Here is a 17,685-nt window from a genome sequence, read left to right on the forward strand (position 1 = left end):
TCGTTCAAATGCATTAAATGCTTTCAAATGTTTCTCTCTTTCAATGGTCACATTGCATCTATGGCACAATGATACTGTTATCCCTTCATCATCCATTCATGCCAGTACTAAAAAGTCTAAATGGCATCTGCACACTATGTACAAGTGTGTGACTGACATGTGGAAGAGAGCCATGATTTTAAATAAATTGCATGGCATGACTGGCAATATCTTTTACCTGTGTTTGAAAGGTTGCATGCATATGGCACAGGTATGGGTGCCCAGCAGCAACCCTTAGCACTCGTGCCTCCCGCAGAATGCTCTGTCTGTTCGCCATCCGTGGCTTCTTCACAATGACCTTAATGGCCACTTGTTGACTGTTGGTAGGTGTGGAAGCCAACATGACCTAAGAAAGGCAGAGATAAGAATAAAAGGTTAATGGATTTCCTTAGGGACGCTGTGGGGCAATGTCGCTGCCACTATAATGACTTTGTAGACAAAAAACAGACATATGTGACTTTGTGTTCATATCCAATTATGTTGCTGTCACTTACTTTGCCAAATGTACCCCGTCCAAGTACACGATGGAATGTGTAGCTTGTGATGTCCAAAGCGAGGGGCCTCCTGACCTGAACACAGGGCCTCTGGCTGCATCCTTCTCCTGTGGGGAGATATTTTATTAATTTCACTTGGCTGCCATCACATCCACAAAGAGCAATCTTTAATATTATTAACTGTAGCACCGTACAATAGAAAGTTGTATACATCAAACTGACACATATTTAATACAAATCACCTGTACAGGAGGTGAAGAGGGTCCTACTCCTTAGACCTTACATATTAATAGTGAAGGGTTTTTTAAGTGATTTGCAAGTTAGGGGCTAGGGATTCCTGTGGAGGATTTTATATAGCTTGGGAATACTGTAAAGTCATTACTAAACTATAGTAGTGCTGGATCCTTGGGAGGGGGCAGTAGTTGGCAGGGAGAATCAGACTGAAGGCCATTTAGGGTGACATTCGAGCATAATCCATATTTTCTTCTCTAGATACACCTGAAGGTCAGCTAGTTTCAGGAGGAATTTGGGGTTTGAATGTACTTTGCTATCATATATATTATTAGCTAACTCTAACCATGCTGCATTGGTCATGTTGGGCCTCAAATTTAATTGCAAGGGGCCCAAGATTTCTGGTGACTTGGGTAAGGGCCATATAGTGCTGTCCAAATAATGAAAGAGTTTAGTTAACTTTATTAAACCACAAAAAGAGATCTGTGGCTGATATATTACTGATTAGCACCAAGCTTTTCTATGAGACCAGTGCACTTTCACTTTATAGTGAAATCAGGGGCCCATATGAAACAGAGCAGCCTGGATTGCCAAGAAAGGGGAGGGAATTACTACAAAGGAGGTTTGAGTGGATTTGGGGCAGGGCTGGGTGGGCCAGGGGTTCATACAGCAACCCTGTGTATATTCAAACGCACTTTAAATCCCCTTTATAAAGTGATATGCAAGTTAATGGTCACAATTATAGCATAAAATCACATCTAGATTGTATTGAAAAACATTTAAAAAGTACAGTCCATTCCATAAAAACAAAGAGGACAAAAACCATATTTAAAAAACCTTAAAGCAAGCCCATACTTAATATACGGAATCAATTAGATTGTACTTAACCACTGCACTAATTCTCTATGTTCAGGTTCATACGGAGGGACCTATGTTCAGTACTAGAGACACGCTAAATAATGGAGAGCAGTGATGCCTTTGAATCTTAACTTTAGACAAAGTGCAAGCAGGAATTATGTGGCCGCCTCTGTGGGTTGATAAGATGCCATTACAGAACCTGAACCTACAGACTACGAACAGACAGAAGCAATGTTTGTACATTGCTTCTAAACATACCCCATTTGTTATAAAAAAAATTTGCCCAGGAGCAATAACTCATAGCATCTTATTGGTTGCTATGGGTTACTGCTCCTGGGCAAACATTGTGCATTTTATAACATATTGGGGTAAGATCAAGTCACATTGTTTGTAGTCTGTATGTATTATTACATAACCCCCTTAATTTTTTTTATAATAAAAGTCATTACATTTGCCCAGGAGCAGGAAGCAATAACAACAAATCAGCAGGTAGCATTAACTGGTCACCTGTTTGAAAACAAACATCTTATTGGTTGCTATGGGTTACTGCGACAGGGCAAACGTAGGGCCTTTTATTACATATGGGGGTAGATCTTTTAACTTTATTATTTTTTTAATGTTTTTCAATAAAATCTGGATGTGATTTTCAGATAGGGAAATGTGGAATTGTGCAGCAAATCCAAGCCTGGCAAAAAAAAAGTGTAATGTTTAATTATCTGTAATTTCAGCTACTTACCAGCGCTGCTGTCTGTGCTGCCGCTTTTTCTCTTCCTGATGTCACTGGAGAGTTTTTGCCTCTTTTTCTTTCTTTCCTCCTCGCCATCACTATTTACTCCCCAATCGCTGCTGTTGTCAGTGATGCTACTGCTGCTTCTTTTCCTCTTCCTGATGTCACTGGAGACTTTTATCCTCTTTTTCTGCCTTTCCTCCTCGCCATCACTGTGGTTCTTACATTTAATACTCACCTTTTTAAATTTTTCTCCACTGTTCACTCCCCAATCGCTGCTGTTGTCAGTGAGGCTACTGCTGCTTCTTTTCCTCTTCCTGATGTTACTGGAGACTTCCTTGCCATCGCTGTGGTTCTTAATACTTACCTGCCTGTTTTCTTCCCAATCACTGCTGCTGATGTTAACAATGCTGCAGGAAGTTTTTCTCTCCACGTTGTTGCTGGAGAGTTTGATGGGACTTACCTGTCTATTTTCTTCCCAATCACTGCTGCTGATGTTTATAATGCTGCAGGAAGGTTTTCTCTCCATGTTGTTGCTGGAGAGTTTGATGGGATTGACAGTTGGTCCTCCTTGTCAATCCCTGCACTGAATAACACTTATGGGGTATTTAATCGGAATTAAACGAACCCCACAGTGTTTGGAGGCGATGTTATTTAATAACTGCTGTTCACAGACTCCTACAAATGCAATCCAACGACGTGTCTCTCTTAATTCGCCAAAACAAAATCGCACTGAAGAAACTCACCCTTACTCTCGAAAGATCTGAGCAGATCTGAGATAACGGCAGTTGGGCCAACTGACACTGCCGTGCGCACTAGGATGCTGGTCACATGGCTGTATCAGCCCAGAGAAGGGACTGTCATACTGGCTGGATAGGGCCCCTAGGTTTGTAGAGACCCGGAAGTCTAGTTTTTCATCATTGGGAAGGGATATAAATAAGAATCATATTGAGAGGAGCCTTAATAGGGGCTTTCAGTGAAGAAGGGGAATATAAGTGCAATTTCAGTTGCAGTTGGTCATCTATTAACCAGGTTCTAGTTGAGAACTGCACATGATTGTAAGTGCAAAATAGAAATCACAGACACATGGGTACAGAATTGTGCCCATTACAGTTACATACATGCCACACGTGTGCCTGTCTGTACCAGTGCCACACCCAGTTTGCTGCTGACTGAGTTGCAATAGAAGCCCAACGGTTATTATGGGATAGTGGAACTGATGTGACATGCACAGAATTTCTGCATTTGGGAAAGTCTAAAACAAAGATCAGTTTTGCGTGTTTATATTCCTTTGTTGGAACAAACGGAATTGGGCGCTGTACATAGTTTCCTAGAACATTTTGTCCCAGATCCACTGAGCCACATGCATACCACATGGGGATATGGTTTGTAGGCAGAAGAGCTAACAATCTATTGGGGCATGAGTAAGCAGTATAACAGAAATACATTGTGTGACAGAATATTATGCTATTTTTCAAGGGAATAATTAACAAAGAAAGCTGTGTTTATTTGGTTTATTGTATTTGAAGGCCTCACATGATTTTCTGCAGAGAATAGGGGTGCTAGGGATTCAGACACACAGAGCTGTCAACCCCCCCACTATTTTTTCGTGAGTTATCTGATTTTTTTGGCTCTCCCCGGGTCTCCCGCAACACTGTACAATCGTACAATATACAAAAGTACACACAAGGAGGACAAGTGTTATAATAAATACAATAATGTTAGGGAGAAGGGAGAATAGAGCCAGACTGGGCAGGCAGGCAGGCCCAGGCCTGATATGGCTCCTTTTTTTATCAGCACATGCTGGTTCCATGGGTCTAGCTGTGGTGCAGGGGGAAGGCAAGACACAAATTGGTGGGGTGTCGCAAGTAGAGGGGGGAAATTATGCTTTTCCCACCATCAGCTACAAAATGTTAAACTTGATGGATGCATGTCTTTATTCTCTCTCCAGTACTATGTTACTTTGTTATAATTTAAGCGGTTTTCTAGCAGTGGCAGCTGGGAGCTGTAGTTTTATGATCTCAGTAATTTTAGGGGCAAACTGTAATCACAATGAACAGTTGGTTTAACTGTATTTCACATTTTCCTCTGCCAGTTCTGTTGTTGAAAGGCACATTTTACAATCACTGTTCAGTCTGTTGGATTGTGGGAAGGGGAACCTCTGAGCTGTATTTGGGTAACATATAATTGTGCAGAACTGCACCCATTCATACAGACACTGCGGGAAATGCATGGTGGGAAATGCTTGGCACTGTGGGAAATGCATGGCACTGTTGTTATTTGATAGACTGTCCTGCTCCTGCCATGCTTCAGATTATGTTTTTTAATTACATGGATGTAACCACAATGTAGTTACTTTCAGGGGACTCGAGGGATAGAAAGGAACAACAACTCCCAGTATCCTTTGCCATTGGGACTAGTGATTGCGTCTATTTTTTTGGTGACTTTTAGTGGTAAAAAATGCAAATCGGGAAAAAGAAATTCATATGGTAGTAAATGGCACTCCAGGACTAGTAAAAACTAATTTAAACGTTAAATAAACCCAATAGGATTATTTTGCTTCCAATAAAGGTTAATTATTAGTGGGAATCAAGTACAGGTACTGCTCTATTACTACAGAGAAAAGGGAATCATTTAACCATGAAATAAACCCAATAGGGCTGTTCTGCCCCCAATAAGGGGTAATTATATCTTAGTTGGGATCAAGTACAGGTACTGTTTTAGTATTACAGAGAAAAGGGAATCATTTAACCATGAATTAAACCCAATAGGGCTGTTCTGCCCCAATAAGGGGTAATTATATCTTAGTTGGGATCAAGTACAGGTACTGATTTATTACTACAGAGAAAAGGGAATCATTTAACCATGAAATAAACCCAATAGGACTGTTCTGCCCGCAATAAGGGGTAATTATATCTTAGTTGGCATCAAGTACAGGTACTTTTTTATTACTACAGAGAAAAAATTATTTTAACATTTTTTATTATTTGATTAAAATGGAGTCTATGGAAGATGCCCTTCCCGTAATTAGGAGCTTTATAGATATCAGGTTTCCAGATAAGAGATCCTATACCTGTATCAGTGATGTCCAAGGCCCTTTCAGATGTTGTTGAAGTATAACTCAACTATGATGTATAGAATGTATTCTTTAACATACTATTGGCCAGGCCTACCACAGCTGTACCCCTCTATGGAAGAATTAGTGGTGGGCACAGACAAGTGGGTATAGGAAAGGGGAGGAAAAACAAGGAGCTGGTCCTTTAATGGAAGTCACAAATAGTGTACTGCTGTCCATATCACAATAAATATATTTGTATGACATTTTCAAAACTTAAATTAACTTTTCATTTGATTCTGGATTGTTTTCCTTTAAATGCTGCTGCAAACCTTGGGCAAAGAAGTGGCTTAAGATTGTGTCTGGTTATGATGTTTATATACTATTGCTGCTGGCTCTCTAGGTTTTATTTCAAGAAACGTGAGATATTCTATTACCAGTCGACGGCAAACAGGAACTGGTAAACATCTTACCCCCAGGAAGAAAAAACAAAGACCAAAAACACCTTCTCTGGAATGGGTTGCAACATGAAAGCATTGCCATGGAAAACTGACTCTGTTCAGAAAAACCTACTTTATGGTGACCGTAGCTATAGCAGTGTTATTGACTGTGATATATTTCTATGGCTGAAGGGTTCACACAGCTTTTATTCACAGCTATTCAACTATTCGTGTTATGCTTACAGAGCAATAACAAGTAACATAATCCCAATGGTTTGATAATATATTTCTTTCTCTTTCAGTTAGTCACACACAGGACCAGATCAATGTGACAGCTTCCATGGCTTTTTATTAAAATCAGCAATTAGGGAAAACCTAGAACTCTGTGATGAAACTGTGCCAAGTGGGATTCCAGTGCAATGAATAGGGGCACCACCATTTTGGTCCATGTGATTATCTTTGGGATATTTGTGCATATACTGTATATTAGCACTATAAGGTGCCTCCTGTAGGTAACACCAGACCCTGGCAACATGTCATGGAGACTGACACTCATGTAGCTTCTTTCTGACTATTTTTACTCCCAAGAGTTCAAGATATTTATTCAAACTAAAGCCTCACCAAAAAAGGTGCATTAAGAGCAGCAAACATTACAGAAGTCTGTGTTGTATATAACTACTGCATGTAAGTAGTCTTCCTTTAGACACATCAGGATGTGGTGGGGAACTTAGGGTGCACAATCAATCTGTAATGGTCCTTGAGGTCCTATAAAATGCCATTGTGACTGCTTGACACTTAGGTATTGAATTCAGCCATATTGCTTTGAAGCAAAAGGGGCTATGTCTCACTGGTGTCTTGGCCAAATGTGGGGTTTCCCAGTGTTCCCATTGGACATTAACAGTGATGATATAGATGCCCAATAAGATGCTTTCAATGGAGCCTTGCCTTATAGTCACTCAGATATTTATTAGAATTGATTATTGGACTTCTTCATTGATAATACATGATTCGGTTTTGCGACAGTTAATCTCTACTGGGTCTGGTTCCCACACATCGAAACCAAGAAAAGACTCACTAAAACGTAGGTCCCACATAAACTCTGGGGGAACTGCCATAAGCACAATTATGTCAGGATGGCTATCAGCACCCTTTAAAAACCCAGTTCCATGAAAGTCTATAGCAATAAAAAACTTTACCACAAATTACTTTTAAACTGGACTTCAGGTAAGAGCACTGGAGAAAGGGGGAGGGTCCTCCGAAGTGTGTGGAGAAGATAGTAGCATATTTGTTGGATGTGAATGTCTTGTATTCTACATGGTATTTTGGTCTCCTGAGGAAAGGAGTACCCAGATTCGAGTACCACTTATATTTAAGAGCAGGATTTTTTTATTTGCAGTATCTCTCCATAGGTCAATGTGCATAGCCTACAGGTTAGTGGAACCTTTGCATAGTGTTCAACAGAAATAACTGGACACGTGAGAATACTCGATATGTTTAATTAAATAGAAATAGAGCTACTGTGCAAGCTCAAATATTATGAAAAGGGTTGCACAATAAAAAACACAGAATATATGCAAGACGGAGGTGAAGTGCTTTGCGTTTACTAAAGAGTTTGAAATGAAGCAAATACAGGATAGGTTATCTCTAGAGATGTATTGATTGTTTCTGGAAACACAAAATAGTGAGAAATGTAATAAATGGCAGAAGTGCAATAACAACAAAATGGGGCAATAACAACAAAATGGGGCAATAGGCACTAGAATAGGCGCTGATCAGAAAGCTAAAAGGGAATACAACAACGTGCCTCCCCCCTTAGTCTGCACTGAAGAGCTGTAACAAGTGCAAAACTGCAGTGTGTAGGTGGCGTCGGGTCCAGTGCTTAGTCTGGTTCTGCATTAAGCACCTTTGGCCGCTACCGATAGGGTTTCCCTCAAAATGGAAAATTTTAAAGCAACAATAGAATTACTCCAGCAAAGGAGCCGCCATATTCCTCCAGGGACAAGCAAGCAATGATGCAATATGAATCAAAAGTGTCATTTTTTGTTAGTTTGATAGGAAACCAAATACTGTGACTTTGTCACTTGCTGTAGTCAAATTGCAGGATGTTCAGATCCAGATTTTGTTTTGTTTCTTCACCCTCTTCCACTTTCGTGCCTTCTTCTGGATCTTCATCTTTAAAGCTTTATTCCTGAAAAGTCAGCGGATGATTAGCAGGGTGGGTTTCTTCAAAAGACTCACAGAAAACTTTCCCTCACCAATACTGGCCTGAATTCAGGTTACTTTTGTCACTTTGGAAGGCTCCGCTTGTGATGGATTGAGGCCATGTTTGCGTTTGTTAGCTTTTTTATTCCATATAGACTGCAGAGGCAATGCTTCTTTGGAGAGTCCTGATGGTGATGCAGGAGGATTGACAAGGCCTAGACAAGAGAGGAGGCTGGGGCCTTCGGCTGGATCAGTGAGAGAATATAGGATTCCATTCCTGGTGACTGATAGTCTGAATGGGAAACCCCATCTGTACTTAAGCCCTGCTTGTTGTAAAGCTGAGGCAACTTGGCGAAGGTCTCTGCGCTTTTGGAGAGAACTGGGCGCCACATCTTGATATATTGTGATGGGTTCGCCATCCAATTCAACTGCGTTGTGTGTATGAGATGAACGCAGCAGGTCCTCCTTGGTTTCATAATAGTGGAGACGGGCTATAACGTCACAAGGTGGTTCGCCAGGCCGGGGTTTTGCCTGGAGAGCTCTATGGGCCCTATCCACTATAAGCAGCTCAGGACTGTACTCCGGCAGGAGCTAGGAGAACAGGAGCTCAAGCAGTTGTTGCATGTCAGTATAGGATTCGGGTACATTACGTATGCGTATAATTTTGCGGTGGGACCTATTTTCCAGGTCCTCTGTATGCAATGTTAGGGCTGTAACTGCGCGTTGCAAAGATTCTACTTGTGATTGTAGGGTGGAGTGAGCTGAAAGCAGGTTATCATGTTTCGTTTCTAGTATATCCGTGCCTGCACCAAGGGAATTGATCTCCTTCGTGAGTTTGGTCACCAATGTTTTTAATTCAGCTTGAAATGAAGCAGTGATTTTGTTTAGCTTTGTTTAAGACCTGCTACTGCTCCGCATGGTGTCAAGATCCGCCCCCCTCACCCTATTATCTTGAAGGGGAGCGTGAAAGCCTTCAAAATCCCACTAGACACCTAGGTAAATAGGGTTGGACGGGGCTACTGAGAGGGTCCACTAGAGCCACAGCTCATAAGTATTTCCTATCACACTGGCATGCTGCACAGGGGGGAGGCAGGGCCGGACTGGCAATTACCAGATGGGGCAGCTGTAATATACCATACACAGTCACTATTTAGTGGTCTTGGGGGGCTGTTTTGGCCTCTGTGTACTTGGAATGCCAGGGCCTATTTTGACAGGGGGTGGGGAGCCCTTGCAGTGAGATTTCCCCACACAGGGTATCCCAAAATCCAAATACAATAAGGAGTGGTTTAATACAAAATAAAGAATATCAAATATAAATGGGGATAATATAAATAATTATAATGTATTTCCAAGTCCCTTAAAAACCTATTAAAAGGTACAGTACAGGGCTGTGGCAGAAAAGGGGTAATAAAAGGGGTGAGGGAATGTGTTGCTGCTGGGGCAATGGGGGTGGGTTGCCCCGGGGGGGGTAGACGTACTCTCAGTATGATTTCTGCTCAGGCTGCTGCCATTGTTATGCCATTGGCTGAATCTGGGGTTGCTATTATCCATGCACATTTAGTGGGTAGGCGTTACTTGGAGTGGCATATAATTATATTAAAGGCAGATTTTGGACATATTTATATGTGAATAATATAGCTCCACTGCCATTGTATGAGATTTTCTATTAAACTAAATGTATCTGCATTAGGGCTGCCACCTGTTTGATTTTGACCTGAACATTTCGATTTTTCTAAGGGCTGTTATATATATGAGTTAGGGTTGCCATGTAGAAATCCAGACAATTTCGTCATGCAATTACCCCATCCAACATCATAGTGGCTGCCCCTGACACCATCATACCTACCCCCATATCAGCCCCGCCCCCTTTATTCAGCCAATGGCAAAAGTGGCAACCCTTATCTGCACTGATATTTATTCTATTGGGCAATGAACACAGTGTTTCAGAACCAGTCCCAGTGGCTCTTAAGCCTGATCATGGGGCTGCATGTGACCATTGGATTGCTCTCTTCCCAACCCATTACAGGAACAGTAACACCAAAAAATGAACGAATGCAATGAAAATATAATGTACTGTTGCCCTGCACTGGTAAAAGCTGTGTGTTTAACTTAGAAAGACTTATAATATTATGGTGTTTTATAGAGCATATCTGTTATCTACTATATAACCTATGCCTTCATTGCTACACAATGGCTTTGTTTATATAAACTGTAGTAGCGCAGGGCTAAAGTACATTATATTTTAATTACTTTAAAACAATTTCTTGTTTTTGTTATCCGGATTAGGGGTATTTCCGTAATACGGATCACCTACCTAAATTCTGCTAAAAACATTATTTAAACATTAATTAAACCCAATAGGATTGTTTTGCCCCCAATAAGGATTAATTATATCTTAGTTGGGATCAAGTACAAGGGACTGTTTTATTATTACAGAGAGGGGTCCAGTACCTGTACCCCAATATCTGCCTCTTCTGAGCAAGCTGATCTGCACCAGTACCTGCCAACCTCTATTCAATGAAATGGAAATTCAATTATTTTGTGAATCCTTCAAATCTCTATTTGTCTCCAGTATTTTGTTATCAAACTGGGTATGTAACATATCCAGGCAACAATCTCATCCTGACACTAAGCCCATATTATAGTATTTAAATAAAAATGAGATCATTTACAATATCAGTGCCATAGTGGCCAAGAGTAGCCTCTAGTGAGCGATATCATGCCAATCCAATTGTTTTGCCCTAGGGCCAAATTTCAGTTATCAGAATCCCCCATCCATATGTGTTGAGCTATAGTTCCGCCATACAGAAGGCTGCCTAGCCTTAATACAATTCATATACATGTGTTATAAAAGACAAAAATGAGGCAGTTATTAAGAATGTTAGTGTCTTACCTGGCCTCATATTATCACATAAGGAATATCAGGCTAAATATAATATCAAGAAGATTGAGAAGGATTAATGCAAAGGGTTACAAACACACTGCAGAAATGCTATTAGAGCAGGGAATCTGGTAATAATATACTTTACTACAGCCATGGCTGCACATCCGCTTTGTTTATATAAACTATAGTAGTGTTGTGCAAGTGTACATGTATGTATGTATGTATAACTTTATTTATAAAGCGCCACAAGGGTACGCAGCGCTGTACAGTCTTACAGAATACAAAATTACACACAGGGAGGACAAGTGATATAATAAATAAACACAATAAATACATATATGTATATATATATATATATAAGTGCCATGTGGTATGAGACACAGTAAGAAGGAGGTCCCTGCCCCGTAGAGCTTACAATCTGATAATATATTAAATATATACATAACACATACACCAGAACAGCCACCCGTACTGCACAACACTCCTGCAGTCTGGGACCGCTGCCTAAATGCCCCACAGCCCCATTGAAATCCACAGCAACCCGTCCTGCCGGACAGCTCTCCCAGAATTTGCTGACAGTCTCACAAGATGAGACAGTGATGTGTGACTACAGAGTACACCAGCACAGTGACACGGACATACAACGTAACCCCCTGATGAGTACGTAATGGCGATGAACTGCTAATAATATGTGGTGGTCTAAGCACGGCATTGCAGTCCATGGATGGTTGCTTACTTTTTTCCTCTCTAATGTGCCTCAGAGGGAAACATTTTTTTTCCTGACTCCAAGATGGCATGAGTCCCTGAATCAACTTGGCACAAAGAGCTATTTTCAATAACCCTTTATTCTTTCACTTGCTTAAAGGAGTTGTACACCTTTGAGTTAACTTTTAGTATTATGTATAGAGTAATACTCTAAGACAATTTGCAACTTGTCTTCATTTTTTGTAGTTTTTTATTATATCAGTTTTTGTTCAGCAGCTCTCCAGCTTAGAATTGGCCTTTCTGTAACATACTAAAAGTTAAAGCACCCCTTTAACAGTCATCCAACCCCTCCTTGAAGCTATCTAATGTGTCAGTACAACTGTTTGAGGAAAAGAATTCCATAACTTTTTAGATTGAACCTCCATACATGGTCTCCTTATATATTAGTTATTATAGCCCCCTTAAGTGACTCCACCATACCCTTTACCAGCTTAGTTGCCCTTATCTGTACACTCACTAATTCAATAATGTCCTGTTTGAGCACTGGAGACCCAAACTCTATGGCTTATTCTAAATGGAGCCTTATCCTCCACTGGCAGATCTATGCACCTTTTCATACAGACTCCTTACAACTTGTGCATTGCAGCACAAACACAAGGGAGAAATTAACACCCCCTTTGAGGAGTGTGTGTGGCACATACACATACAACTCACATTAGCCTAGTGAACCACGTGCAGACTTATTGACAGTGAATGCATCAGCACATTGGAAGTGACACCTTTCACCGTAATAAACCCTGCTGTTTTATGGAAGCCCACAATTACTCTGGAATTAAAGGGTTAAACTGCATTTTGGGCAAAATACATAACTATATAAATATGTTTTAATGCACATGGATCTTTTAACAAGCCTTTATGCTTTCCTCAGCTTCAGGCACAAGGCAATGAACACTTAGGGGCACATTTACTAACCCACGAACGGGCCGAATGCGTCCGATTGCGTTTCTTTCGTAATGATCGGTATTTTGCGATTTTTCGGAAAATTGTTGTGACTTTTTCGTTGCCATTCCGAATGTGGGCAAAATCTGGCGATTTTTTCGTAGCGTTAAAACTTGCGCGAAAAGTCGTGCCTTTTTCGTAGCCATTTCAAAAGTTGCGCAAAATCTGGCGATTTTTCGTAGCGTTAAAACTTGCGCGAAAAGTCGCGCCTTTTAAGTTTTAACGCTACGAAAAAAATCGGCAGAGTTTGCGCAACTTTCGGAATGGCTACGAAAAAGTCGCGTTTTTTCGCGCAAATCGTATTGGTAACGAAAAAGTCGCGACAATTTCCGAAAAGTCGTAAAGGCGCCGAAAAAATACGAATAAGTCGCAAAATTTTCATTTTCCAATCGGAATTTTTCCAATCCGGATTCGTGGGTTAGTAAATGTGCCCCTTAGGCTCAAGACAGCCCAGTGCTTTACAAATACCACTGACAGCAAAAAAGTGTGGCTGATCATTTTCTTTATATATATAGGTGAGTCTCCTTTATTTGGCATGTCTGGAAACTATACCAGGGCTGGCTGAGATGTACACATGATTATGTGACCAGAACAGAGGAGGCGAAAATGGATCAGCACAGCACTATACCAGGTTATTAAGAGTGAAGATTAGAGATTGGATACAACCAGGAACAGGTAATTATGTATATTCATTACACAAATGATACAGAGATACTGCACTAGATCTAGAGCTTTCTCTTCTATATGCTCAGTAGCAGGAGGTGCAGTCTCTGGCAGAGTGTGCCTTCTAGTACCCACCAGAAAACCTAGTATCCATAACCCACTCTAAATAGGCATTTCTCATGGGTCAACCTGAGGATTCCTAAATCTTTATTTCATTTCCCAATCAGTTCAATTTACATCAAAACATATCCACAATTTGTAGAGCAAAACACTATAAAATGCCTTTACATTGCTGGCAGTGTAAATTGCCACATGTATGTCAGTGTGCATTGTCGGGTATACATACCCACTTCAATTTACTTTGCCAGCAATGGAAAAGTATTTCTGTGATTTAACTCAGGTGGAAAAATGCCCTGTGTGTCGTTGGCCTAAGTCATTTTTACATTTTTTTGTATGGGCTTAAATCTTGAAAAGGCTGAATTGCTTAAATAACAAATAACTTTCAATAAATTTAATACTTTCTACTTGTCACTCGTCGTGTTCACACAATCCATAAACACTTACAAATACACGCACACTTTCATGCCTAATTTTCCTAAATGAAACACACCACAGTCATTGCATTTTTTAGTAGAGGGCAATTAAAGACTTTATTTTAAATTTGAGATATTAGCTGGGACAGGGGGAGATGTGTTTATAATAAATGGAGAAAAAGATGATGGCTTATTATAGTTGATTCAGAGGAAGGCAAAACACCCTTGAACCCTGAAGCTATAGCCAATTTGCCTCAGACAGGGAAAAAATTCCTTCCTGATCCCAAAATGGCAATCGGACGAGTCCCTGAATCAACTTTGTGATAAGAGAGAGATGTAACTTGTATTGTTTATTGAGGGGAGGTATGTGATATACATATATGTGACTGGTGCAGTGGAAGCAAGTTGGTTTTGCGGAAGTGGCAATATTAATGAATGATGTGGTGAGTAGTGGAAGAAGTATGTTAGTCTAGAAAAAAATGAGAAGTGGCAAATTGAGTGTGGTGATGGAATATGATTTTGGGCAGAAAGGTGGTATATTAAGTGAGGATAAGGGATAGAATTAAATATATACTATGGGAAAAAGGGATTTTTAAAAAAAAAATTCAGCCACATAGATGATAAGGCTGCTATAACTAGAACAGGTAGTGCAGATGGCAAGGTCCCTGAGCAGTTGATGTTAATGCCATATGAATCAGATGGTAGAAGGTGCCGATGTTATGGGACAGATGTTAATTGCAGATGGAAAAGATAGTAGCATTGATAAAGTAGATGACACAGATTAAAGATGTTATAGATAAAACAGACATAAACTTAGAGAGTAAGTAGATTAGTTGGTTAAGTAGATGTTACACTCAAAGTGGATACAAAGAATGAAAAAGAATCTGTTATGTTAGATGGATTTGATGGAAGGGCATCTTAGATGGTACAGACAGATTATACTTGTGTTTTGGTAGTCTTAATGTCTTAAGTCTTAATGGCACAGTGAAATGATCAGATGGTAGAAGGGGCAACAGTATGTTAAGGTGTAATCTGTGTCAATTGCAGATGGAGAAGGTGGTAGCATTGTTTGATGGAGTAAATGACACAGATTAAAGATGACCCACTGAGTTGGAGTAGACAGTAAGGGCAGATGGAAATAACAGGGTCAGTTTAACAGACCGCATAGTCAGACAGAGCAGATGTTTCTTCTATAGGAGGTGATGGCACAATTAGATGGGGTAAGTTGGAGACAGAGCAGAAGGTATGAGGCAGATGATGCAATACAACAGAATAGGTGGGGCCTTGGTCAAATGATGTTGATAGACATTTGATGGTGACATTTGATGGTACACTGTGGATGCAAAGGATAATGTGCGATATTGTGGGTCACTCCTGCCAGCTGGGACTCTGATAGGAAAACCCTTCAATGATCTTAACTCCTGTTGGGACACTGTTGTTCAAAAATAACAAGTTGTTCATTTGACGCCCTTCATTATTCACAGCCGGTTGCTGCAACTAAGAAAAAAAACACTTGTCAAATTTCTATGAGAAGCTCCATTTTAAGGAAAGAATAGTTAACAAAATAATTATGTAGTAGAGGCATATGATATATAGAAAGAATGATTTCCACGGTATGAATTATTAAAGCATATAGATATTACTGCAATAGGGCTCTGACAAATGTTCTACAACTAAGTAGAAACAATATCTAAGCTTTATAGTGGCATTAAACCCCCACCCTCTGGGGCCAAGAAACCAAATGGTGACTGTTGCATTTATTACAGTGAATAGCTCATATTTGCAAGACATGCTGCAAAAATCTCCTGCAAGGCTGGTTTAGGAACATGACAGAAAGGCCATTTACCTTCAGGAAGGAAGAATAAAGGGGTAAAAGAATGGCCAGAAAATGCCATTGACAGAAATTAAGCCCATGTTACTAAGCAGAATATGATCCAGTGCTGAAAGTATAACATTATTCTATGATGTAAGTTATTATTTGGTATAAAATGGATGATCATAAAAGTTGCCAATAGATCATTTTCATCCTAGCACATGGAGTTAAGTCATTTCTGCAATGATAAATTTACAGGTAATATAGTATTACCCTGTGTAGTAAGTGAGCCATATTTTTTATATTTTTACATTCTAGCAGAGCAGAGGCGGAAGGTGAGTTCTGATAATGAGTGTTTACATAAAGAAGTAGTTTTGCCATTATCCCTGCAGTAATGTACTTACAGCTTCTAGCTGGAATGGGGGTGGCAGTCTCCCGTTTTCCAGTGCTTCCCAGTCAATGGAATCAAAAAAGAGGCATTGCCTGATGTTTCCTTTGACACCATAACGGCTGCAAGCCTTCTTCCTCAGGAGCTGGTTATAGAAAAGACAATTGTTTAAACATTGTAGAAATTTGTTGAACATCAATAATTATAATCATTGTTTTATTTATAACAAAACAGACAAACATTGGGTCTCATTTATGAAAGAGTAAAGTGCTATGAATCTGCTACGACTTTCCAGCTGAGGAAGAGGGTTGGCCATTAAAGCTTGTGTCTAAGTTTTCTGCTTACATTAAACAACATAGGCCAATAGCCCACTAAAAATTCAGTGTGCCTCTCCCCTTCTTTGGCTGACTATATTTGCCAGTTGGCACACGCCATGCTGGAACGCAAGTCCCTTCCATGTCATTATGGGCATGACTGGGACAGGGCAAGGGCAATCACTTGTTGTTCTGTTCATACCTCTTGGTCAGTGGCAGGTGTAAGTACTCCTTAGCACAGTTCTCTTGTTATTTACAGTAGTAGAAGCAACATTTGTATTGATGCCCACTAACATTTATTGAGCCCCATTATCCCTTTCTTTGAATGTTTCTAATATGAATAATGCATATTTGCTTTTAATATTCTAAAACATGTTGACTGATCAAACCTCCCCCTAATTGGTTTTCATAAGGTACTTGACATGGTCAAAACTATATATATAGTGCAATGACCTCGATCATGTAGCATAGCAATATCCAGTAGCAATTTATTATAAAAGTATGAAGTGCAATTGTTTATAGAATATGGGATGCAAGAGACAGAATAGGGTTCCAATTTACCTAAGACCCTTCTTACTGTCTAATTCTTCTTACATCTAGAATATGTGTAAAGAGAAGGACACAACCAGCAACTTAACACTGAATACAGATCAACAAAATAGAATACACATATATTCTGCTGTGTGCTTCATTTATCCATTTACTTTGTAATTGCTGTCTTGGTACTGATTGTTTCTTTGAGTTTACATATAGTAGCATGTGGTTTACTAAGTAATTAAATGTGTCAGAACTTTCTGTTATTCAAGTACCAGTAAACCTCTTTGGTTCAAATGAGAGGTAACATTAGTGGGCGAAAGAAAACTCTTTAAGGAAATGTAAACTATGCCATAATGTATCTTGTAATGAGGTCTGTAATACAAAAGAAATGCAGATTCATAAAGGGAGATGGGTACATGTGTTAGAGAGATGTATGAGAGAGATAAAATAATTGCTCAAACTCACCTTTCGAAGGAGAATGACTAATTTGGAGGGAGTCCAGGTTGGAACTTTGGCCTTATCCTCAAGGATGGAGTGTCTCAATGTCGCATCCCCGTGTTTGTCATCAAATGGGTACCAGCCAGTGGCCATTTGGCACAGAATAATGCCAAATGCCCACCAGTCCACCGCCGCATTATATCGCTGGTCTGCTAGCACCTTGAAGGAAAGGTAGATTACTTAACCAACTGCTAAATATTTCCAAAGCGGTTTTCCTATAATATGTTCATGCACCATCATCATAATACTCAATACTAATATATTAGGCCAGTATACCTAGTTCCCAGCCCACGTGAGCCAACAGT

The 17,685-nt window shown here is 40.0% G+C and overlaps 1 protein-coding gene and 1 long non-coding RNA gene across 2 annotated transcripts; both read right to left on the bottom strand.

The window, feature by feature from the left end:
* Nucleotides 1–178: 178 nt before the first annotated feature.
* LOC116410994 (protein kinase C delta type-like) lies at nt 179–2,878 on the bottom strand. Its single transcript, XM_031902755.1, has 3 exons — nt 2,359–2,878; nt 534–640; nt 179–385 (listed from the first exon to the last, which is right to left on the bottom strand). Exons 1-3 carry the CDS (start codon nt 2,876–2,878, stop codon nt 179–181), a joined length of 834 nt encoding a protein of 277 aa, XP_031758615.1.
* Nucleotides 2,879–14,288: 11,410 nt separating this feature from the next.
* LOC116411064 lies at nt 14,289–17,426 on the bottom strand. Its single transcript, XR_004222798.1, has 3 exons — nt 17,348–17,426; nt 16,048–16,176; nt 14,289–15,327 (listed from the first exon to the last, which is right to left on the bottom strand). It is a non-coding gene; the product is annotated as an uncharacterized LOC116411064 (long non-coding RNA).
* Nucleotides 17,427–17,685: the final 259 nt, after the last annotated feature.

The sequence above is a fragment of the Xenopus tropicalis genome, chromosome 5 (genome assembly GCF_000004195.4).
Source record: "Xenopus tropicalis strain Nigerian chromosome 5, UCB_Xtro_10.0, whole genome shotgun sequence".
In the NCBI taxonomy this organism is placed as follows: domain Eukaryota; kingdom Metazoa; phylum Chordata; class Amphibia; order Anura; family Pipidae; genus Xenopus; species Xenopus tropicalis.